This window comes from Centropristis striata, chromosome 8, assembly GCF_030273125.1.
Source record: "Centropristis striata isolate RG_2023a ecotype Rhode Island chromosome 8, C.striata_1.0, whole genome shotgun sequence".
Classification (NCBI taxonomy): Eukaryota; Metazoa; Chordata; class Actinopteri; order Perciformes; family Serranidae; genus Centropristis; species Centropristis striata.
Window position 1 is genome coordinate 34,026,379 of NC_081524.1, and position 26,419 is coordinate 34,052,797.

Consider the following 26,419-nt stretch of genomic DNA (forward strand, 5'->3'; position numbering starts at 1 on the left):
TCTAAAAACTTTCTTTATTAATTTTCTCTTTCCTTATCCGAGAAAGTGCTTCCTCAATGATAATCCAGCAATCCAGCAGGCCTTCAGGTTTATTGCATTTTTCTAATGAAATGCTCTGATACAGACAGGCAATCAAGGAGCAATTCTATGAAAGGAGAGGAGAGAGAGGGGAAATACAGGAGGCAGTGTGTGAGTCATTTTGAGGAGCAGAGCTAAACTTGCTTTTAATCTGTTAGAGTGGGTGGTAGAGGGTCACAGTGTAGGCCGCACACAGTGTACCCAGGGTTGAGGCTCGCTCTTGACCAGCTGACCACTCATCCTCTCTCTCCCCCACATTTCCTCTCACTCAGAGGCTACAGACAAATGCTTACTGTTGTTGAAAAAACTGCTTCCCAGGTCACAGTTGTTATAGATGCATGAGTGAAAAAGTATTTACTTAGTAAGTAAGTATAATTCACACACACACACACACACACACACACACTCACACACACACATATATATATATATATATATATATATATATATATATATATATATATATAGTACAGGCCGAAAGTTTGGACACACACCTTCTCATTCAATGGGTTTTTCTTAATTTTCATGACTATTTACATTGTAGATTCTCACTGAAGGCATCAAAACTATGAATGAACACATATGGAATTATGTACTTAACAAAAAAAGTGTGAAATAACTGAAAACATGTCTTGTATTTTAGATTCCTCAAAGTAGCCACCCTTTGCTTACTAGAATATAAGACATGTTTTCAGTTATTTCACACTTTTTTGTTAAGTACATAATTCCACATGTGTTCATTAATAGTTTTGATGAATTTAAATGTCAATAGTCATGAAAATAAAGGAAACGCATTGAATAAGAAGGTGTGTCCAAACTTTTGGCCTGTACTGTATATATATATATATATATATATATATATATATAAAGATCTATATTTGTTTGTTTAGATAGAATACAAAGGTGCAGCACTATAAAACTGACTTTGAATTGTGAGAAACATCAGTCTGCAATTTTTTTTTTTATTATTTAAACTTGATGCTATTGACCATTTTATTTGATTGTAGATATCAATGATTCAGAAATCATTTTGTGCTGCCTTGCTTGGAGATATTTTTCCTTTGTCATTATAGATGCTTTTCACAGCTCTGATGTCAATTTTGGGTCTTCTTTTATTTTATTTTCGATATCTAAACTGCCACTGGGCCTCATAAAAGACACATGATCCATTTTCTTTATTCTTATGCTGATGATTCACCACTTTATATTTCTCTAAAACCTGGTCAATCAGTCAATGTAACACTCAATTTAGTTGTATGTCCTCTAGGAAGTGTAATATTTTACTCATAAAAGATACTTGGCTAGAGGCATACAATCGTGTTTTCATTCAACAATAGCAATTTCAATAATCATATTTCTTGCAAAAGTAGTCTGTGTTATTATCCCAACTTGGTTGTACTTTTGCAGTCATGCTGTTTGACTTTAACTTATTCCAGGAGACAAGAACACATGATACAGATTCTTAGGTCTGATTAATGGCCAGCAGCAAGTGTTAAAATCAGTCATTCTGAATATCTGTTGTTTTCTGCAGCACATTTTGCAATTGTCATGCATGAGCCTGCTGGAAGGTCAGTCATTCCTACAATTACTTCATAACCAAAGGATAAACTCCTTTCCTAGCCAAATCACTACTGACTTTTAAAGAACTCTTGAAGGACTCTTTTATAAGAAGGTTGTTCTCTAGTTTTTTCAGGTCCTCTATTCCAACTATGCATGTTTACTTCTATAATTTCAAATCAAATGCAGTTGATGAGGTGATAAATGATTCAATCCTGAATCTTAAATGAGTTCTGTAAATATTATTATTAGTCATAGTAGTAGTAATGTTGGCATTAAATGAGAATAGACTAGATTGCAACTGTCTGCTGCAGTTACATTTGACAAATCAATCTTTCTGTTATATTTATCATTCCATTCTCTTCCTCACTTCCTCTTCTTATCTATTTAATTTCCATTCACCCACACTTCCTTTCCTCCTCTCTTGCTCCTGCCTCGATTATGTCAACCCGGTGTGACACCCCTGTTTATGGCTATGTGTATGTGGGTTTTTTTAATTGCTGCTGTATGCCTGTGTGTATGTGGCTGCCATCATTAATGAGTCCCTCTGAACTGCCATGAAACAGGCCTGATGATGCAGCTTTAAATGCACGCACACACACACACACACACACACACACTCTCTCTCAAAAGTGTCAACAGGGTGTGTACCTGCAGAGTCAGAGACTACTCCCCTCCTTGGTTCCAGACTCCATTAATCATTTAGACCGAGGATTTCCCTGAAGCCTGCTCTCTTTCATGCAGACACTACGACATCAGGCTAAAGAGGCCTCGAATGACACTGAAACACATTTATTAGACATACAAGAGTTTTGTTTTACAGTCCGTCAGTTTTCATGACCAATCAAGCGCAGGCAATGTTTTTATTCTGTTGTTCTTTATTATGCAGAAATCAAATCTGTGGGATGGGATCTCTGTGTTGTTGTTGTTGTTGAAGGTTTTATATTCTGGGCAGCATTTTAATCAGCCCCATCTGGACTCCGAGAGGTACAACTTCTTGATCCCTTTTATATTGAATAGTTTTAGAGCACTTGACATGCGGCTCTATGATAACTTTGGTACTAAAATGCTGAAAAAGTATCTCTTAATATAAATTATTTTGAATTTCCACTCAAGGTTATTTCTCTTTTGCTTTGCTTCTGAGTGATTGTTTCAAAATCCACCCATCCACCTCACCTTCTTAAGGAGGCTGGGCTTTGTCACATGGGTGAGAAGTAAACATCATGAGTGAAAGTGATGGGGAAATATACCCAGGGTTGAAAATAACTAGAATTAGTTCGTCAGCTATTTAAAAAAACAACAACAACAACAACAACAGCGAAATAAAGAGCAGAGAGGTTTTATGAAAATTTGGAAACATGCTTTTTTCTCTGTCAGGCATTCCTGAAAAGGAATGGAAATTTAACCTGAGGTTTTACTGAACTTTAGAAAAGACAGCAGTCATGTACACATATACAGTTCATTACATGATGTTTAGTCACACAGAAACACACACCACATACGAGCAGGCACATGCTGGCTCACACTGGATACACGCACACATTTTTGAATGGCAGGTGCATGGAAGAGTGTGTGCTTGCGTGTGTGTGTCTGTGTAGGCCCGTCTCCCAGATCATCCGTCTGCATTCCAGGTAATTAGACTGGCCAACAGCTGAGTCCCATTAGCCTTGATTACAGCATTCAGAACTACAGAAGAGGAGAAAGAGAAAAGAAAGAGGGCTAGAAAGAGAGGGATGTGTAAGTAGTGTACATGCTGAGTATGTGTTTAAAGCATTATGTCTGTTATGTGTAGGTGTGTGTGTGTAAATCTTGTACACAGGTTTTTATGAGATACAGCAATGCCTTGGCATGGTTAGTTCCCTTGGGTCTCAACAGTCTAATCTAAGGAGCTCTTTTTGTGTCTATGTCCATAAGCATATGTTTTATATTTCATAACATAGCTCTTCAAAAATGTATTTTTCTCAATTGGTTTCCCACAGTGGGCGCTCAGACATTTTACCAGTCAGCCAAAGCTGTAATCTTAAACCCAAAATGGATCACAGGCTGGTTTCGTGTGGAACCCCACAAGATAAGAAACATCACGTCTTTTTAAATGACCCTGAATGTCACATTTGGGTTTTCTTTGGCTGAAAAAAGTCCAGGACGGAGCAAGAAGTAACAACAACCACAAATCCACAGGAAATGACACCACTTCGACTCAGCTGTAAGGAATCAGGCCCACACTCATAAGTTGTGTTTGTGTGGTCGCTCTGAAGAATAAACATCAACAACTAAAAACGGCCCGACAGATGTAACACTACAATCAACGTTGTTTAGTCTGTCTAGGCATCTATCCATCTAAGATCGTTTCCTTCAAATCACAGCCAAGGGGAATTGACACAGATCAACTTCATGAGGCATTCTGATCTGCATTCAGCCCGGGAAATGTCTATTTAATCCGTCCAGGGTTTTAAAAAAAAAAATAAAAAAATCTCTGTATCTATATCTCCACATGCAGCCTCTCTCTCTCTCTCTCTCTCTCTCTCTCTCTCTCTCTCTCTCTCTCTCTCTCTCTCTCTCTCTCTCTCTCTCTCTCTCCCTCTTCTATCTCTGTCTGACCCTCCCTCATGGTTTCAGTGTCTCAGGTTTGGGTGATTGATTCTAGCTCTGGACGGCTGGCAGACGAGCAGCCTGCACACTGTTGTGCAGCAGGGACTGCACTCTGTGATGAATTACTGGCCTTTTAATACACACAGTAGAGACCGTGTGAGAGGTGGAAAAAAGAGAAAGATGAGGCATGACAAGGGGGAAAGCCATGTTAAAATTGCAACAAGAAAGAGGACAGTAGAGAGCAATGCAAAAGCAAAAAATAAATATATATATATATATATATATATATATATATTGAGGGCTGGAGAGAAGGAGAGGCAAACATGCAAATAAGTGGGTGAATTGAATAATAACTGCATGTGTGACTAGAGAATATGAGAGCTGTGTGTGTGTAGTCCCCATTATCTAGAAAGGCCTCTCTCATTGCTTTAAATGAGTCATGCAGAGTGTGAAGACGCAGGCAGTGTTGGAAGCCAGAGGGAAGAAAAACGTTCCGCCCGTCATGAAATTGAATTAAACATTGAAACATAGTCAGTCTCTCACTTAGTCAAGTGTGATGCTATTTCTTTGAATAGTCAGGGTTTCTTTGCCACTTCACAGCCACTAGAGAGCCACAGAGTGGAAAACAGCTTTTCTGCTTCTGAATATTTTTAGAAGTATACCATCACTTGAAAAGCCTCTAACCCCAGTTTTGATTATATTTGAGCATTTTCCTCAGTCCTTCAAAATTAAAAAAACTCTCCAATTTAGCATAAATCTGCTGTAGAATTTACAAGGTTGATGGATCAATCTTTGTGGGGTTTTTTTCCTGTCTGATAATGTGTTATTTCTTGGGAGTTGAAGGGTTGAGAACAGCAATAAAGTCCAGTTTTATCGTGGCACATATTCAAAACACTTCTCTTTTTGTTAAAACACTTCTAAATGGCTGAAACATGCATGAATGCTTAGGAAATTTAACCATATTTCGATGTTTCAATATTTTATAATACAATACAATACAATGCACCAGGCGGAAATATATACATCAGCAAAAAAGCAGAGCCATTTGACATGTGGGTGGTCTGTTTAGACCTGTATTATTAAAAGAAAAATACATCATATATACCAGGGATGCACAATATATAATAGGCTGATAAATTATTGGTCAATAATGGCAAATGTGTATTATCATATACACGGCCGCCCATAAAGTTGGAATAAAAACATTTTTTTACCTCTTTCTATAAAATGATTGCAACAATGTGATTTATTCTTTACAGATATAGTTTATATCTTCTCGAAAGATTATTAATCAATCTCTTCCAAATATATCACAATGAAAATGAAACCACAATAAACAGAGGATTGTGTCTGAACACAGAATGATTCAAACTTCATGGGCGTCCGTGTATTACTCAGATAACAAAGTTAGAGCTGATGATTAGAGCTGCTAATATGAAGGCAAATTGCTTTTAATGATAAACAAATGCAACATCTGCACACTCTGGCTAGTCAGAGATTTGATATTTAATGTCCGATTTGACTGTCCGATTGTGTCGAAGCATTTAATTCGATTTCTCACACAAAATTTTCCATAGTTTGTGAAGTTTTTGATGCAGTTTACGTGCAAAAATAAAAATTTTAAGAGGTGAAACTGTTGGTATTTTGTTTGTTGTGTTAGCAGGAGTGATGTGGTTTAGATTTGGTTAGATTAGAATTAAGAAATACTAAATCATCTATCTTTGTGCCCTTCTATCTCAGCCTTTCGTACTCAGGTGTGGACAAAAACAACAGGTTATGAACTTGTTTTTAAAATATAAAAATGTGAAATTTGTGGTTGTCTTATCGGTATTAGCTAAGAGAAGCAGATGGTTATCAGTTATAGGTGTCTTCTGATAAAATTCCATATCTTAAAATCCTAATATGCACAACTGACTAAAATAGCATCATATTTAGACATAGTCTGTCCTCTGTTTCTGACTACACCAGAGAAAAGTCATGCACATTAGAGGCAGCAGCAGCCAAACAAACACCATGTCTACAGTAATACAGAATGAACTGACCAAAGACTAACTGATGAGGTAATCAGTGTTGATTTCACTGAGCCTCCAGTCATCATGAAGATGGAGAAAAGTGTATATCTCCATGGCTAATGAAGCCCTGGGGATTTCAGGGTTTAGGGTTCATAAAGTATTTATGGTATGTTCATTAAGTATTGATTAAGCCGTTAGAGAGCGTTTAGACACCCAGACAATCATTATGAAAGATTAGAACTTGGCTTGAGGAAGAGGAAGATGGAGGAAGGCAGGAATGCGGAGGGAGAAAGAGGTTGGGGTGAGGGATGAATGGAAATGAAGGAGAGCGAAGATGATGTGAAGAAGGAAACGTGAGATATGGGAGCGGGGAAAAGAGCTAGGAGGCATGAAGGAAGGGAAAGAAGGGAGGAAAATTCTTCTCTTTAAATATTAATTAAGCATTCAGATAGCATTTTAGACAGCAAGGCTACCATTATAGGAGATTAGGTTTTAATCTGAGGAAGAGGAGGGGCGAATAGCAAGTAGGGGAAAGAGGAAAGGACAAGAGGAGGAGTGGGGAGCATGAGAAAGGAGGAAGTTAAGGGTAGAGAGGAGGTGGTGGTGAAGGGGGGCAAATGAGAAAGAAGAATAGATGGATTAAAAGAGGAAATGAGCAGGATTACGCATAAGAAAAGCTTGAAAGGTAAGAGGAAGGAGTCAACACGTAATGAATAGAAAGTCTCATTTCCCTAATCATATACTGCTTCTTTATGGAAGTGCTCTGCTAGTTGTTTTCAAAGCATTTCTCGGCCTACGTCTTCACTTAATTTTTCATCTTTCCATCCATCCATTTTCAATATGCGCTCGTTCCTGTTCAGGGTTGTGGGAGGCTGTGATGTGTCATTTCTGATGTGAAGTGTTGCTATTTGAAATGCAAGCGAGACCGCAAAGAAATGTGACATTCAAGTGCCGTCTCACCTCATATCCGTCTCACCATCTATCCAGCATACAGATCCAGCAGGTGTTTTTCCACAGGTATTTAACCATTGCTTTGCCCTCTCTTTACCCTCTAGCACTTCAGCAGGTGGTGTTGCAGTGCAGGGTAACCAGGAAGTTGCATGATAAGAGGTGCAGACCTGCTATAATGATGCAGCAATGAGGTTTAATGGGGCTGAAAACACAAGCTGACTGGCTGGCATGCAGGCTACACAGTCAGGGAGAGGCACAGTTGGTGTGAAGCTGTTTCCAGCTCATGACAGATGTTACAGAGAGAGAGAGAGAGAGAGAGACAAAGAGACGGAGAGACAAAGAGACGGAGGGAGAGAGGGGACAGGGAGAGAGAGGTGAGTCATTTGCAACATGCAGAGTGAGAGATCACTGAGAAGTAACTTTGTGCAAACGGCAACTTTGAGCAAAGTCAAGCAGAGTTCATTCACATGTGGGTGCTCTAAAGCACTTTACTTCATATCCCTGAAGTACTTGTGCAAATAAATGGGTTTATAGCCAACTGTGTTGAGAGATGCTGTAGAGAAATGTAATGATTTCAATAACCCGCCCCTGTTGATTGTGTAGCCATCTCACTCTTGATTTCCCTGGATTGAGACAATAGAAATAATACAGAGAAAACGAAGGATTTTCAGGCAGGCGCAGACATGTGTGTAATCAGGAAGAGCGGAGGAGAGGTTGCGGCATCCCTCATGTTCGAATCCATTCCCCTTGTTACAGTAACTGCAAACTGTACGGAAAATGTGTGCTGAAACAAAACAGCTGACCCACTTTTTGCTGAAACTGGGAAAACCACTGTGAGATTTAGTTTAAGACATATTGTCTTTGGATGAAATTAGCTTGCAACCACATTGACCACGGGGATAGGAAATCTTCTGTTTTACCATTTAATCTTTTTTATGGCTCACAAATAGGGAGATCAGGATTCTGTCAGTGCTGCCTCCATAGACGGCCAGAGGAAACTCTGCTCCACCCTGAGTAACTGTAGACTAGAAGATTGAACTCCTTTGAGTCTAAACGACAAAGTTATTGTTGATAATGACAGAGTCCACAGCCACAGTAAGAGTCTGCAGCACAGTGCAGCATAGCCTCAGGTGTGCTCTGGAGCTAATTTGTTTGAATGACAGAAACTCAGAGACTTTTAACTTAAACAGCGTGACATGGCGATGGATGTTTGTTTTGTTTCACCAGTGATTTCTCCACTGAATTCCTGTAACTTGGATGTGCAATAGTACCTTTATGAGCTTTTTCCTTATTAGCTTTCGACAGTGTTTCACTGCTGAATCATCTCTAGGGTATTCACATTTTTACAGCCTTAAACTTATCCTTTTTATTGTAAAGGTTTCTCACAGAAACTAAGTAAATACATTTCCTGTTTTTCAACCGAGGCCTTATTAAGCCATTATTTCTTATTGTGCATAGCACAATCCCACTGAATCTAACCACTGTGCTGCTTTTTGTCACTGGGTATAAACACGGTCCCATGAGGCTACAAGCCTCCGCACACCAGAATATTTCTTGATTTCATAAACAGAAAGCTCACATTGTAGTCAGATATGTCTGTGTGGTGTGATGGTAATGAGAAGGTCACACACCATGCTTTCAAAAGAGAAAAACTCTAACCCTGTCTGAAAGAATAGTTGGCAAAGTTTACCATGAGAACATGGAGACATGTTTGATTACATCATGTAAAAGTGTGAAAATAATTGAAGGCTTGAATAATTACCCCATTAGACTACACCTTAATTAAGTAATTAAATGATAGATTAAAAATTTTGGTGCAAATTTAAACATGTTTTGCTAGCTGAATGCATTAGGAAGGAATGCTTTCATTGCCAGATTGAGCAGGAGGAAAGATTACAGCCAGCAAATCCTTTTTAAAAGTTTATACTGGCACCTGGCTGTTGTTTTAAGACAAGAAAAATGATGAATCTGTCCTTTGATAAAAAAAACAATATTTGGTCTGTGTTGAGCAGTGAAAATATAGTGTACGCACATCTGTGGCAAGTTAAGGCCTTGATGATCTTTAAAGGGACAGTTCACCCCCAAATTTAAAATACATTTAGTGATTTTAAGATTAAGATTACTTTATTAATCCAACAGGGGTGAAACTCAGCCTCTGCATTTAACCCATCTTTTTTTGGTGGGCAGCACATTACTGGATGCCCAGGGAGCTGTGTTGGAGTGCCTTGCTAAAGGGTATTTCTGTCCGTGACCTGCTAGTCCTGGGATTTGAACCAGCGACCCTCCAGTTAGAAGCCTGATTCCTAACCTCTAGGGCAAGGACCTTTGAGGAAAATACACAGTTGCTCTCTTGTTTTCAGACACAATCCTCTGTGTATTGTGGTTTCTTTTTCATTGTGATATGTTTCGAAGAGATTGATTAATAAGATTAATAAGAATAAATCACATTGTCACAATTATTTCATGAAAAGAGGTCAAAAGTATTTTATTTAAACTTGATGAACGACCGTGTAGTTCTTATAAGAAACCGCTCACAACATGGTCTGTGAATTATCTTAAATAACTGGGTCATGATTTTTTGTTTTCTTTTTTTTCTTTTATTTTGAGTTTTTCAAATTTCAGAGTGCCATGAAGTTCCATTATATTTGAGAGAAGGCAGACAATCTAGATTGATAAAAAGCACTACAGGCATGGGTAAAAAAAATGTATATTTGATTTTTTTGGGTGAACTGTCCCTTTAAGGGTTCCACAGCTGTTACATATGATTCTACGCCTTTGATGTTGCTGCTTGCATACATGCGCGCGCACACAAGCGTGCACGCAAATGTAAAAGATTGCATTGAATGCCAGCTGCCCTGTGTGGGAAGACAATTGTGCCACTCTGTGTATTGGACACTGCCAAAGGAAAATCCCTGCTGACAAAGAGAGATATTCAGACACAGAAAGAAAGGTAAAATATTTCAGACTGTGTTGCTTATTCTGAGTCACTGATTACATAGATGGCTTTGGTCACAGTCGGTCAGACTTGGAACTCCCACTCTCGAAATCAAACAGCTCTGATGCATGCAAAGGAAAAGCCTCTGTGGATAAAGGAAATATTTACGTTCAAAATAGGCCACATAGGGCAGCTTTTTTTGTCACAAAGTATTCACCAACAACACAAACACGAACACATTTATCACACAAATATAGTTGTGTGCCATAGCTCTAACATGAAACTAAACATTGAGGACTCTTAAACATTTAATTTGAAGCATGCAGCATTGCACACATTATACTTTCTTTTCGTATTTGTTTCATTTTCCATGACAACAGTGGAATCAAATGCACGAACAGTGTCCAATTCCAGCGCAACACTGGATTCAGTGTCAGTGTTTCTTGTGTTTCTGCTGCCTGGGTTTGTGTTCATGACATATGAGCTAAAATATGTGAGACACTGCTGTTTAATATGAACGGCTATCTGATATAATGTATCAAGAGACTTTCCAGGCACTGAGCGTAATAAAATGTGTTGTGAATTACAAATTTGAGTGTTGTACCCTATCATCAAGATTTTTTGAAGTTATTACCAAGACCATAATTAATACATAACATCCTTACAGCATGGAGGGATATAGCAGACGCAGTGGTAAGCTCTCATGAAGCAATGAAACATCATAGAAGCGTTTAGAGAGGCATTCTGGGGGATTTATACATCCAAATACTTTATGAAAACATAAAATAATTGGCCTCATGCAGGACGCGATATATACCAACAAATATTTTTGTTGTATCCACCATTTCTTCTTAATTTATTAGTATTGATTTCTTGGATTCACCAATGTTTTCTAAGAAAAGAGAAAATGTTATTATTATGAATCATACATAATTAGATTTATATATTAGATTATTATATATTGTATTATTGGGTTATTTGTGTATGCTTTAATATCACGTTTACTTTGTTTAAGGTTGTTTAACAGCCTGTCAATTTCACTCCTGCTGAAGTTTTTCTTTTTACAGCCTTTTTTGCTTCTTAGCATGCGCCACAGTATTTGCACAAGGCACAACACCTGTCTTTATATCGTTGATAGTTATAGTTTATGGTTGTTAGCTATGCTAATAGTATTAGTGAAGTAAAGTATTATGATCAAGTGTTTTTTATTATTCAGCACACCTGGTAAAGAGCAGATTTGGATGGTAAAAAAAAACGTTTTCTTGCATCTGGAGTTGACTTGTATTATTATTTCTATCTCTCTTAACAGAAAATTAAGGAAAATATAAGAAAAGGTCAAGAGAATGTTTCTGTATGAAGCCCATGTCTTGAAAATCACATTCTGAGGATTTATAAAACAACCCTTTCTCTCTCTGTGTCACTCTTCTTTTCTGGCTGTCTCAATAGCAGAATGGAGCACCCTCCATCTCTCCTGCATCCATCCCTCTTTAATTTGCTGGCACTCTAGTTACACACACACTCACACACATGCACACACAGGCTTTGGTCTCCGGCGTAGGATCATTTCAATGGAGTGCTGCTAAACAGCACAGAAATAATTGAAGTATACCAGCCTAACAAACTGAGAGGCACATTAGAAGGAACTTCCCTCATTTCCTTGAAAAAATGTAATGCAACTCAGTTAACATGTATGAATCCTGAGGGGCTTTCCTTATTGCTTCAGGGGTTCTGAGAGTGAAGCTGCCTTTTCAATGAAATGTTTATTCCTCTTTTGAGGAGAGTTTGCCACTTGAGTTGAATTCACAGATATTTTTTCAGTGGGATATTCAGTCATAAATATGGAAATAAAGAACTTGAATGGCACTGCCTTAACCTCTAATACATTTACTGCTGCAAAACCAGCTTTTAATGGAGGGTTATAGTAAACACTTTTATTTCTCTTACTTCAGTTTGAGCTTTTTATACACTTTAAATGAGATTCTCTTTGTACTAAGCAACCTCCCTTTTTTGCTTAACACAAGGGCAACCTGATGTCTAGGATGAGTTTAAATCCAACATGTACTGTCATTCACCATCACAGTCCAATCTATGCATTTGTACGGAGCCCCTTAAGGGACATGGTGAAAATAAAATAAAACTTTGGTTTCCCGTGAGCACGAGATACTTTCTGGTGAGCACAAGAAAGTATCTCGTGCTCACCAGAAAGTATTGCATGCGCGTATGGTGTCTGTAAGAACACCCTCTGCATTGCAACTTGTTTCCGTGTGAAAATGACATTACAGGAGTTAGTTCGGCAATATTTTGACCTGGGGCTTCATTATAAGGACATTGCTGCTTTACTTGCAAAAACGACAGTTGTTTTCCCGAGATAACGATATAATTAATTTGAGATCTTGAGAAAACAAAACAATAGTGTAGTCCAGACGCATAGCCAGTAAAGTAATGTATTTGTAACCCGGCCCGTGTGGGACGAGCCTCTCCACACCCTGGGACTCTGCGTTGTGTTGTTTATGATGATGTAGGGCGGAGGAGGGACCAGTCGGACACGGGTGGTCGTTATATTGCGGCTCGGACCGCGTCGTGCTTTATTTCTCACAACGGCTGGCAGCTCCACCTTAAACAGTACCAGTAAACACTGGCGTGAGACAACAGGAAGTCTAAAGGCCGGTGTTGTGTCCTTACTGGCTTCCACACTAACTGGTTGCCGTAGGCTATGATCTGCGCATTTTCTGTTGCGCATGAGCTGTCCGTGGTACTGAAACAACAATCGCCGTTAATGTGAGAATGTGAGAAATCTGATGCAGGTCTATGTTAATGCTGTATGTTAACACCCTATCTAGCCTACTGATTGGGTTCATCTGTAGTCGGCACTTTGTGCAATAAAATGATTTATTGTGCCGTGCGATAGAGCCTACACGCATGTTTTGTCTTTACTGTTGTATTGTGTACAGCCTTTATAGAGCTCTGTTGACCATTAAGAATTAACATGTAGAGCATCTATTGTGAGACCCAATACTGGTGATTCATTTCAAGGTTTCAAAGAAGCATTTTCAATCAGTGCTGAAGTCTCCACAATAAACTGAAATATGCAACTTGTCCTTTCTGTCTGAATTTGTTAATAAATAATTATCTTTATTTTAACAGCAACAGGAACAGGACCCCACCAACCTCTACATCTCTAACCTGCCACTGTCCATGGATGAGCAGGAGCTGGAGAACATGCTGAAGCCCTTCGGTCACGTCATTTCCACACGGATACTGAGGGACGCCAATGGCCTGAGCAGAGGAGTGGGCTTTGCTAGGTATGACACATACACTAACATCTCTCCAATAATCTTGTTTTTTATCAAAAAGGTAGTTCAGTGTGAGTAACTGACGTTACATTCCCCACAGTCAGTTGTGATTTTCTGTTGTACCTGAGAAAACTATTTTTTTGTTCAAATTCTTAATCACATCCAGACATATTTAAATGTAGGTTTTTGTTGGACAAACTATAATTACTTATCAGGCGCAATATAATACGAATTCAGTTATCACACTATCGCACATTCATTTTTCACATTCAAGAGGCAGAATTACCCTGAGTTGACTCCCTGCCATTTACAACCAAACGACTTCTAGCTGTAATAATATAACTGCACATTCCTGTACCCTTGGCCCCTTCACCCTCCTCTGTGTGTCTGTGTGTGTGTGTGTGGGTTGTGTGTATGTGTGGTCTTCTCAGTTACACCGTGGAGTGTGCCAGTGATTAGAATGCAGTCAAGGCTCCATTCAGGGTCACTGACTATGTGTAGAAAACCCAAGACACACACAGAGACATGCATGCTCACGTAGTCTCTCTCTCCCGTCACCATTTTTCTCTCTCACACACACACACACACACACACACACACACACACACGCGCATTGGCTTTTGCTTGCCAAGCAGGCAATTAGTCATTGAGCTGTGATTGGGTGAGCAAAGCTGAATGGGGGCAGACAAAGAGGACATGACACACAACAGATCAGACTGAATGGAGCTTTTAAACCCGGACAAAGGAGAGGAAACCCCATAGAAAACACACACACAAAAACACACACACATGCACAGGCCTACCTCAGGCATTTTGCTCAAGTATGCATAGACAAACAAGCACAATAGGCGGGCGTTTAATGTATTACTGACACATTTGCATGTACACATATCCACACAGTGCATTCACACTTTAATAACAACAGTACATTTCGTGCATATTGGATAGTAGCATAAAGGAACTGATTGTCCTCTCGTACCCCTTCTGTCTCTCTCTCTCTCTCTCTCTCTCTCTCAGGATGGAGTCTACAGAGAAGTGTGATGTGGTGATTCAAAATTTCAATGGGAAATTCTTGAAAACCCCTCCAGGCATGACAGGTAAGTGTCCATCACCAAGATGATTGCACTGCACTGCTTGTGTTTTTCTATAGTGAGAGCAAGGCCTTTCTCTATAGGTCAGGGTGCTCATATAGATGCAGCACTATGTGGCATCAATCTCCCTACACACACCAAGGTTGCAGCACTCAAAGGTCAGACTATTTTAACGTGTTATTTTAACTCAGTTTACTGCCAACCTTTTAAATGCACCTCCAGTATGTTCAGAGGTTTGTTTGTGTTGAAACAAATGTAATGGAATTCGTCTTCTTTGTCTTATTGGTGAGAACACAGCAGTCTTGTCACATTTCACCTGTGCACAGCTTGATGAGGAGAGCTCACATGAATGTGCCTGTGATAATCTCTATAAACAGATATCTGCAATTGAATGCAGAATCTGTAGGCAACAGAGCAAGAGTTTAGTATCAGAAGGATACTGGTTTCCATTAGTAGTCTGCTTGTAGTCCGACTTGTATTGGCCAATCACGTTTGAGCAGGCATTGGTTGCAGGTTGCATTCAGGTAACCGGTCCTTGTGGAGAGCAAAGTAGAGTCTTGGAACCCATCGGCTATTCTTTTTGTTTGTTCATTTTAAGATTTTTTATTGTAATCTATCTGCGTTTATATTTCCATCATCAATTGGCTACTTTTGACTGACACATGACAGCCAAAGTCTTGGCCCCTCATTAAACATAGTCGCTCAAAGTGCAGCCCACGGGTCAATGGCAGCCCACAGAGATGTTTTTTGTGGCCCCCAAACGGGACAGGAAATGCATACTTCTGTTGTGCATTTCGGTACTTTCACTTTGAATACATACATTTAATATACTCAAACAAACGGAGGACTTTCTCTCAGGACAACAGGGTTCATGTCCCATGTGAATACAAAGTAAATTACTTTTTACGTAACTTCTGTTTTTTGCGTAACTTACATTGTTTGCGTAACTGACGTAACTTACAGTAGTCTTGCCACCCTCGTGACTACTTCACTTCTGGCATTTACATACATTTATTTACTGTTTAAACTGTTTCTACGCCTCACCAGGACTTTTTTTTACCCTAAACCTAGGTCAGTGATTTTGTAACCTAAATTCACAGAAACTGCAGCCTTTTTTTACAACTGCAAATCGTACATGTATGTATAACGCCGTATGTGCTATCTCCGTACCGTGAGCAGCGAAATGCTCATTTTGACAAACGCTCATATGTGTTGTTATGGGTGGTATTGACAAACGGTCTGTTCTGTGGTTTAGGTTGGAGATCTTGTTGCGTTGTCAGACCAGTAGCCAATGGCTTCCAACATTTGTCTGAGTATTGTTTGAAAAAAACAGTAGAAATACTCTACCTTAGTTTTGGTAACAAAATTATATTTTTCTTCAGAACATTATTTTGAAGGATAAGAACGCATGTTTTGTATTTTTGATTAATTACACTTAAAACTGTTGCATCTATCTGCTGTATTTTCATGAATGAATCACAGGTTTTATCAGTTACAGTCGCACTATGGACATCTCAGCTTTTTGGTGTTGCAACATCTGTCTGTGTACAAGCAGTGTCAGAGTGACTGATAATATATCAGCATCATCTCTGCTGCTCTCTGTCCCACTCCTCAGACCACCTTGAGTTGATTTAGTAGGAAGATCTGAGTGATTAATTGACTATTGACTGCGCAGGACACAGATTGAGATGCACACATGCACAAGGGGAAGAGAGAAGGGGAAAGATGGGGTGTAGGGAGAGACAAAGGGAGGGAGAAAGGATGGGAGAAGAGGAGGAGATGAGGATGAGATTGGGGATGTCATTGGCGTTAGAAAAAAACACGAGGGGTGTGTGGGTGTGAGAGAGAATGACATTTACAGAGAGAGAGAGCGCCAAGTGGGGTGACTAAACATGAGTGAGATAACACAGCAAGGACAAGGTGGTAGAAAAGAGAAAGCTGAGGTGGGGAGAAGCAAACTGAAAGTGACAAGGAATAAGAGAGAGAAGAGATGGAGATACAGAACAATCAAATATAGATAGAGATGGGAGCTGCACCACATGGAAGAAAATGGAAATCAAGGACAGACAGAGAGAACTGTGCCCTGTGCCCTGGCAGTATGATTTGTGAGGTAAAGCATGGTGGGCGGCTCAGTTTCTCACCCGGATACACACACACACACACACACACACACACACATATACTGCTGTACTTCTATATACTGCGAGGTATAGCTGTGTAATTTTGTAGCAAGTGAATGATTCATTCCATCCATACCTGTAGCCATCTGCAGCCTGTGTGGGTGTCTGTGTGTGTGAGAAACACAGAATCTTAACTGTGACTTTCAGCACAGTAAACAACCCCGAGCTTCATGGTTGTGCTCAGGTTGACAACTCAATTCTGTGACAAATCTGAAAAGAAAACTGTTGCGTTGCAGATTGTTATGTATTAATCGAGAACACTGTTACAAATTGTTGACCTGGTTTATTTGATCAGAATATAATGTCAGAGAGAAATTTCACAACAGGTTTTCATTTAATATGAATTAATGTTTACACTTCTTTGTGCTAATAGATGTTCAACTACCTCAAAGCCATTCTCATCAGTATTTTATGTTAACAAAGTATCAAGTGACATATCATCTGTAATGTGGAGACTGTTCTCCCCCTAAAAATGACACCATAGGGAGTTTGTACAAACAGTTATTACGACCTATATTTATATTTATTGTTAAGGTGAATATGCCAGATGAAAGGTTGGGGGATGTGGTATAAAGAGCGACAAAGTACACGGGAGGAGGTTGGGGTGGCTGGACAGGTCAAACAAATGTAAGACTTTGACTCAAGATCGCTGTGTGTACCTGTTTTTTTGTAATGGAGAAGCAGATACACTTATTTTGGCAAGCTACAGTAACTAAGCTAACTGCCAGCACATACCTGTCTAAAAAGAAAAAAAGGCTAACTCAGCGTTGTTTTTAATCCACACCCTTTCTTCCCTCACTTTATTTTATTTTTCTGCACTGTGTCCATCGTTTTTGTGTCTTCTGCATGCTGTGGCTGGGGGCTGCACACCCAGTGCCCAAAGACTGATGATGTGTTCCAATACCCATACTTCCATGAGTACACTTAAACGCAGTACACTATCCGCACTTACTAAGTACGCAGATTTCAGCAGGTGAGTGTTGTTCCAAATCTAATACTCCGTGGTGCACTTACCGGAAATGACGCTCGCGACAGCCGCCGCGGCTCGTCACCCGCAAAAAACTTCCTGCTTTGAACGGCGAAAAAATTACCCTTTGTGTTGTTTAATCTTTACTTTTACAATCCGGCAATATGGCTCCATTAACGCAGCAAATGTGGAGAATGCACCGGCATCGTCAGCAACGTTACCTACTCCTCCTGATGTTGACAGACAATGCTCCGATGTTGTTTCGGCCACCATTACAAACATGTTTTTCGAGCTGAGCGGCACTGCCTGGCTCCGCCTCTTCCACTACGTAGACAAGATGGCGGCCGTTGAGTGGGTATAGTGTACATCGTTCCACACTCAGCGTTTTGGCCGTTATGAGGGCAACATCCGGGTCCTTTAGGTACACTTCTTTTCGCTTCTCACTTCGATCGGAATCAGAACACCCTGCATACTCAAACTAAGTTTAGTAAGTACGGGAAGTATGGGTATTGGAACACAGCATGAGACACAGAAACATCCCAAACACCATGAAATGAAAATAAAGAGAAAATACAGGCAGATAGCAGGGTCTCTGCAGAGACAGACGCCACCACACACTTCTAGTGGGTCACAAGTGATGATTTGAGGGGGATTATTTTTGTCCAAGTCTGTCTTGTAGTCTTACTCATTCTGCCTTTAGAGTTGCTCTCACAAACATAGACACACATCTGTTTATACCCACCCTCTTGCTGACCTCTATATTGAAAGAGATGCATTGCTTGTCTTTGCCAGGGCTCTGAGCTCACAAACCAGTGAAATTGGGAGAATCTGGCCAACCAAACCCACTGTGTACTGATCCACAAAACACACACAAATACACACTAATATTACCGATCTAATACACAGAGAAACGTGTGTCTCTAAAGCCAGGCTCTGTTGATTTATGTCACTGGATTTCTGTATCACTGACAGTCTGTGGCATTTCCAAAGCTCTTGCAGTAGCATTGTAACATATCTTTGTGCTTTATTTGGTTGTAAGTCTACTTATTACTTACACTTGTCTTTAAAAAGACACAAAAATCACTGTTATCAGAGATTAAACATTTTGTCCTAATGTATGTGTGCATATCCTTGAGTGATGTTTGTCCCTTTGATTAATACCACAGTCTGTCCATCCAGGCTGATGTATTGACAGGCAGCAGTAATATTTTACCCTCAAGTCGTGAGATTAATGCTGGCATTGATCACTTGACCAGAGCTTCTATCAGCCGTAGTTAACAGGAAGTCTATTGATCCTCAGCTTTCTGACTTCTACTGGTGGTTCCTGTCAAAGAGATAGAGTGTCTAGATTGGATATAAAATTGAATTTCCCTGCTTTTTACCTTTTATTGATACAGAAAGTGCTGGGTTTTAGTCAAACTTTATACAGATGTACTCATACTGGCTTCATTGTTGAAGTTACTTTTAAACAAAAGATTTGTAGATTACAGTTGGTATTGTTTCACATGTCTTTATAGTGGCTTCACAGTTGTGAAAATTTTTGTTTTGTTTTGAAAATGTTTTGTTTTGTGCACTGTAAACAATTGTCTTGTAAATTAACAGTAAAATACTGGCAGCAGGATTGCCAGCATTCTACTGTTAATTTTACAGTTCCTCTACTGTTATTTACTTTACAGTATGTTACTGTGATAAAACCACATACTGAATTACAGTAAAATCCTGCATTTCATTGATTTTTACAGCAGACTAAAACACAGTATAGCGCTGAAGCTAGTTGCAATATTGTTGCTGTATACAGTGCAGTAATATTTTGTAAATAGAGCATATTACTGTCTGAAAGCCAATTACTATGAATTAAGTGCTGTCTTCACTGTAACCTCAGTAATTTTAATATACCATAAACTGAATGAGTTAGTTAAGTAAAATACAGCCATTAAAAATGTGTACAAGAAGAGACTTAGAACATATCATATATATATATATATATATATATATATATATATATATAGATAGATAGATAGATAGATAGATAGATAGATAGATAGATAGATAGATGTCTATCTATAGATAGTAGATAGACATAGATATCTATTTCATATATTTTATGGGAAACGGCAAGCTATATATATAATAATGCCCAAAATGCATTGTTTTCTACTGTACAATACCTTTTTAATGGAAAACAGAATGTTACTGTCACAATTTGGCTGTTTTCTTACAGCAATATGTTACAGTGTAGCTGTCCTGCAAATTCGACATTCCAATCTGGTGTGCAAATAGAGTAATGTTTCTGTGTATTTACTATACGTTGTAATTCTGTCTTCTCTGTGATCGTTGTTCCATCATTTTCTGCCCCCATACTGTGAGGGAGAGAGGCGGCACCAAGGGGAAGCCTTCCTTATCCTTCTATCCAGCCATAAAGAGCCATAAACACATCTCCCACAGCTTCATCATGACCATATCACCTCCTGTCAAAGCTTAATATAATAAATCTTCCTTGTTCTTGATGACAGATTCAAACAGTCAGCACTTAATAAGAAAAACAGTGCAAAAATAAGTGAATGTTGACTTCAAAGGTTAGCCCAAAGATAAAAACATGAAGTGATGATTCTGCATTTCTTTTGATATCATGGAGCAGGGTGGAGGAAAATATAACCGGGCTTATCCTGCATTTCTCCACTATCACACTGTGAAAATATACTTAAAACAGGATTAATATCTGACTTCTGTTCTTAAGAATCATTGAGTTGTTATTATTATTATTATTGCACATTAGTAAAAAACTTTCTCAAAACCAGATGTGTGAGTCAAAACTGTGTCAGATTACTAGAATAACATGACACATTCCACATTCCATTTTATGTAACACATAAAATACATTTCTATTTAAATTCCTTTTTTTTTCATTTTACTCCCCAGAACCCATACATACACTTCACTACATATTAAGTCCTGATGCAGCCCATTAATACAAAAAAAACTGCAATTAGTCCTTTAAATCCTTGAATGAGTGTTCTCTTTTGTGTCATGAAAACAGCAATGATCTGGTTTAACAAGTAAATAAATATTCGCAGGGTACAGGAAAAAAAAGGGATTTTTTCCTCTCTATTTTGCTCTCTATTGCTATCTTTCCCTTCTGTGTCTTTTTATCTGTTTATGTATATGGTTGTTATTAATTCTCCCACTTTATCACCTCTGCCCCACTTCTAATCTCTTTTTCTTCTTTTACCTTGTTTTCTAAACATCGTGTCTCTCTTTCTCTCCCACTATCTGATATAGTGTTTAGTTTTAATAGTTCTCTTTGTCCTGCCCTCCCTTAATGGTAAGACAAACGGAGGACAAGAATGAAAAGAGTCCAGATCTCAGAGAAGGCCCATTATCATTCAGTAGTTTCAATAATAATCAGGAGGCTTTTAAAAGTGCGTGCAGACTTAAATGTGTCTGGTATGATCATGAAGCATTAAGCCCCCATTCATTGCAAAACTGGTTCAATACTTTCATAAATGGGAAATGAATTTTATTTGATGTTCCTGATAATGGAGAAAAAAATTGAGCGAGGCTGTTCTGAGAAAAAGATTGTGTGATTATGAGGCAGTAGTGCACTGTCAGACCCAGCCTGCTTACATGTGTTATTTGGAGCCATTTCTTCCACGATCAAACAAAGCTATGGCTGTTAAAATGTGATGTTTATGAAACATTGACCAAATCACATCAATGCTGTCAACTTCTCATAGTTGCAAAGACATTAAGTAATATCTTAACATCATTTATAGAATCAAATTCTAAAATAACTAGACTGGCACTTGGAGATGGCAGAATTCTGCCAGTGCCATTGATACATCCATTTCCTGAGTTGAGAAGTCATTCTTCTGAATTTGGTGCGTTTATGAGCTTAAAACAATGTTACAATAAGATGTTTTGTGTTTAATTGCTTAGAGCATTGAAAGAACACATTCATAGCATGTGTATATATATATATATATATATATATATATATATATATATACTAAATGCTATATATATTTGCAGGTCAGCAAAGAGCAAAGATCAGGTAAGCCATGGAATGTGATCAATTGTTCAGAATTTACCTACAGCACTTGAATGCAGCACAAATGCCCAATCTCATCTTAATCTTAATAAAATGTAAAAAAATGTGCATGCATGATCTATGATTCAGATCTCAAAAATGTAATTTGGATTCTTCCTTGGCCCATGGTACATCCTTCTACAAAGTTTCATGAAAATTGGGCGAGTAATTTTTCTGTAGTATGCTGACAGACTGAATCCATAACCTCAGAGGGGGTGGTAAATATGCCATTGGATCACTGCATTTTATTCATATCACAGCCAGTCCTTTTTGGGTTGCTTTATGTTGATGACGTGAAATTGAAGTTTATGTAGTGAACTTCCTCTGCCCTCGGGATGCTGTCAGGGAATGGTTTGGTTTGTGTTTGTCAGTGCCAGCTCGTACTCATCAGGGTTCAGCCACACAGGGTGAAGATCATCTCACTTTTCTTTTAAACTCAATAACTGTAATAAATGTGTCTGAAATCCAACTTCTCTGTCTCAGCTTACAGGCCTTACTTTTTGTTTATTGAAGTAGATATATGTGTTAAATTTTTAATGCTATAAAAAGACCAAAAGCAACATGGATAAACATTTTCTAATATATTTTTCTGATTTTTGGTGGCAAATAGTTGGCGTCCTCTCATGTGCGATGGTGGAACTAGTCACCCTCTAGAGTGCATATTGTTCTGTCCCAAGGCTTTGAGCTCTTTGATGCCGGGTGTCTTAGAGAAAAGAAAAAAGGACGACTTCACATTCAGCCCAGCTGAGGGAATCCTCATTTTGTCACATTTGGGGATTGGATCCCATTTTCCAAATGAATGATTTCCCATGTTGCTCGCTAATGGATTGGATTGGATTTTAAATGAGAATTTTCCCGTTTGAGGGATTGAGTCGCACTTATATGATATTCGCCCTCTTTTTACAGTGAAATCTGAAACCATGCTTTTACCTACACACTGGTGCCTTGCTCAGAATCACCAAAGCTAAGATCTACAGTGTATATATCCTTCACTATATCCTACCAGGTGCATAGAGAGTAACCTGTGTGTTTCATCCTCCCACACAATTTTCTTTACCTCCTATTTCGTTCCCTGTGTCCCTCTCAACAGAACACAGATGGACATGTTTGTTTGCTCTGCTGGAGTTTTAACAGTTTCTCTGTTGCCCTACTGCAGTTTTCAATATCCCACAGCTCCAATGAGTGGTAGCAGTATGAGATCCACTCTTCACAGTCCAACCCACCCACCCTGCTACCTATGTACACATCCTGTCAGTTAAACACAAAATGCCACAGATCGAAAACTCCATTTCAAATCAGTAAAACACCAGTTCTTTTCTTTTTTTTTACCCTGTAGCATTCACATGTACACACAAACATTCAGACAGGCAAACAACCGCCCTCTCTGTCATTTTATTGACATCTCTGGCAGCTTTCACATCTTTTATTTCCTATTTGCACTGCCTGTCTCTGCAGCGACAGGATGTCACAGTGTTTTCTTTTTTCCAAATGAAGCAAAGAAAACACAAAACTGGTATTAAACTATTCACTATCTGATCCACAAAGCTGTGACACTTTGATGGATAAATTAAACTGGTAAATCAACTTCTGCAAGCCTTGGTTAATGAATACAAATAAATCTTGCAAACAGTTTCCAATTTGAACAAATAAGCACATGTAGTATTTTGTCTGTTCACTTCAGTTACTTGCCCTTGTCAAGTTTGCAGCTCCTGGCAAAGACTTGTGTTGTTTGGTAGCATTGGCTACAGGGAAGCACACACACAGTGACGCACAGCTACAGTACACACACCGCATAGTAGCTCGATGTGTGGGTGGGTCTTTGTTTTTTGGTCCTTCAGTATTTTACTCCGCACATTCTTCAGAGAGATTATCAGAAAGACGTCTTACAGCAAAACAAAACAACTTAATTTTCTAGTCACAAAATCAGAGTTAAAATGGGACTATTTTATGGTAATGTATGATTTTCTGAAACATAGCACAGCAAAACTACTTAAGCTTAGGAGGGTAAACATACATGAAAAAAATGTCTAAAAAGGTAAAATAACTGGGCTTAAATACAGGAAGTGATATGGTTAAATAGGTGAAGGTAAAGCATTACTTAGATATGAAGAACAGAACTCAATTTCAGTTTCAACGCTGACTTTGGGTTTCATGTGGGACACAAAAACTGTGATTGTTTGACCTATGACCAGTGGTGTAGTCTACGTAATACACATGCATATGCCCTATATCCACTGGTAAAAGGGAGTGATTTGCGTTTTAGTTCAAGAATAAAAAAGCATCTGAGGCTACGTTTACATGATAACGGTCTGAACAGAAGACGCAAAAGTGGCATTGCGTCTTCACTTTTTATTCCACGTTTAGACGAGCGTTTTCGGGAGGAAATCTGCGTGCATACGGTGACGCAAAAGTGTGTGGAATTGGATTGTATGCATGCCAGGCGACATCACTTAAAGCGATAAGAGCATCTTTGGGCATGTGGAAGTTTTCACACCACGTATTTTCATCAGCTACTCCTTCCACAAAGTTCTCCACCATCCACTAGATCTCCCAGGTCTCGCCCAAAGCCGCCTGGCTCGCCTCCGACCAATCGGTGCATCCAAAATGTGATAGAGGTAATTACAGATCCTTCTCTGTTCACTAATACTATCTGTACATATCCTGTACATTTGGTGGAAAGACTCCTGTAAGTTTATTAGAGCTGCCAGAGCAGTTTGAAGGTCCCACGCATGGAAATAATCCACATGTTTGTTTATTTTCCTGTACTGGGGCATGTATGTGACGTAAACACATACGTGACATGAGCAGATCTGAGCAGAGTTTTGTGTCTTGTCAGTGTAGACGGACACGCTACGGCGGAGCGTATTCAACTTTTCCACTTTGGAGGGTGGTTTCAGATTTTTGCGTTTTTAAACCCCAAAAACGCCATCACCGTCTAAACGAAAGGCACTTCTGATAAAATATTTTGTCGTTTTTACCCGCAAGCGTCCTTGTGTAAATGGGGCCTGAATCTGAGTCACATTCACTAATGCATAGCCTCCAGTATACATCTTGAGAGCATTGTGACAGACTGGGTATGCTATCAGCATGCTAGGATGCAGCATCAGACACAAGGTGGTGATGGTGCTTATGAGGTGTTGCTCCAAGATGGTTGTTGTTGTAAGATGTGTTGTTCTGGGACAGCTGAGTACGAGTATAGACAGTATACCCACTGCAATAAACTAGACTACACCACTGCCTGTGACCCATTCCCCATCCCGCCGACACAGACTACTAAATAGACTTTGTCCTTTATACTCTGTATCCTTGCGTTCTCCTTTGCTGAACCTGGTCTCACAGAAATCCGTGAAATAGCCACGGATTTCGCTTAACTCGAAATCCGTGGAACAGCCACGGAATCGCTCAAATTTCCGTGAAACTGACACGGATTTCGCTACAATGCAAGTTAAAGACAGTCATATCCCGTGGCTATTCCATGGATATTTGTTCCTATTGGTTTGTTCCAAGTCACGTGACTTTCAAGGTTCCAGCGGTCAGAACAAAAAACATGGTGGACAGTTCTCTCATTTTTAGTGAAAAAATTCATATTTTGACTTTGTTTCTGCATAAAAATGGATTTTGATCACATTTCTAGCAAGAAATATATGTTTTATTTTCTAAATATTCACTCAGTGAATGTACATAATCACTTTGTATGTTGGAATAGCCACGGGATATGACTGTCATTAACTTGCATTGTAGCGAAATCTGTGTCAGTTTCACGGAAATTTGAGCAATTCCGTGGCTATTCCATGGATTTTGAGTTAAGCGAAATCCGTGGCTATTTCACGGATTTCTGTGAGACCATGTTGCCTTTGCTTCTGTAACATCACTTCTGCCTTGATGTTTATCACAATTACTATGGCCACTCGAGGATGCCACTAACTACGAATCGTTTTTAGCTGCTGTTCAAACAATACATGAGGTCTGTTTTATTTTGAAGGCGGTTTGACAGTCTCAAATGTGGTGTCTGTGTAGTCCATTGGTTCACAGCATGGTTCACAGCTTGTTCTGTATCATACAAAGCTCCTGTTACTCACTGAGTTAGTAAAGATGTCTTTATTTCTGCCCACCTGCGTAATAAAAAGTTGAGAATACCACCTTTATGAATAATAAACCAGGTTTATGATCAACCGTGACAACAGTATAAACTTAATAGAACAAAAATAAAGTACTTCTCTCCTCAGCGCTCACTGTGTGCATCCACACTGACTCTTTCTGTTATGGTGAAGACCCACTAAGCAGCCTATTCTGCCTCCATTCATTTTCTATGAGAGCTGAGCAGTTGTCTGCACGGTGCAGCAGTTTGCTCTCCAAACTAAGCGATGATGTTGGGATTTCCCACACAAACTATACCTGTCGGGACACTGACAAGAAAAACACAGTCAAAGGAGGAATATTGTTGTGCTCGAGGCTAGAAAGATCGATTTATGTGTGACTGTAGCAATCATTTTTGCTCATTCGATTTGGAATGGATTTCATTTCTTCAACTCCATGTCCTGTTTACTAAGAATACACACACCTGAACTCTTTAGATATCCATATATTTGGTTCAGACAATGTTAATTAACTTGACACGCCCAAAAGTGACCCATTTTAGGGGCAGACACAGCTGTACCAAAATTCATCATGAATTCATC

The 26,419-nt window shown here is 39.1% G+C and overlaps 1 protein-coding gene across 1 annotated transcript in view; it reads left to right on the forward strand.

Moving 5' to 3' along the window:
* Positions 1–26,419, forward strand: part of LOC131976915 (RNA-binding motif, single-stranded-interacting protein 3-like) — a 142,311-nt gene that overhangs the window by 84,607 nt on the left and 31,285 nt on the right. Inside the window, exons 5-6 of the mRNA XM_059340136.1 lie at positions 13,267–13,424; positions 14,433–14,512. Of these exons, the coding sequence (XP_059196119.1) occupies positions 13,267–13,424; positions 14,433–14,512 (238 nt within the window). The remainder of the gene's footprint in view (positions 1–13,266; positions 13,425–14,432; positions 14,513–26,419) is intronic.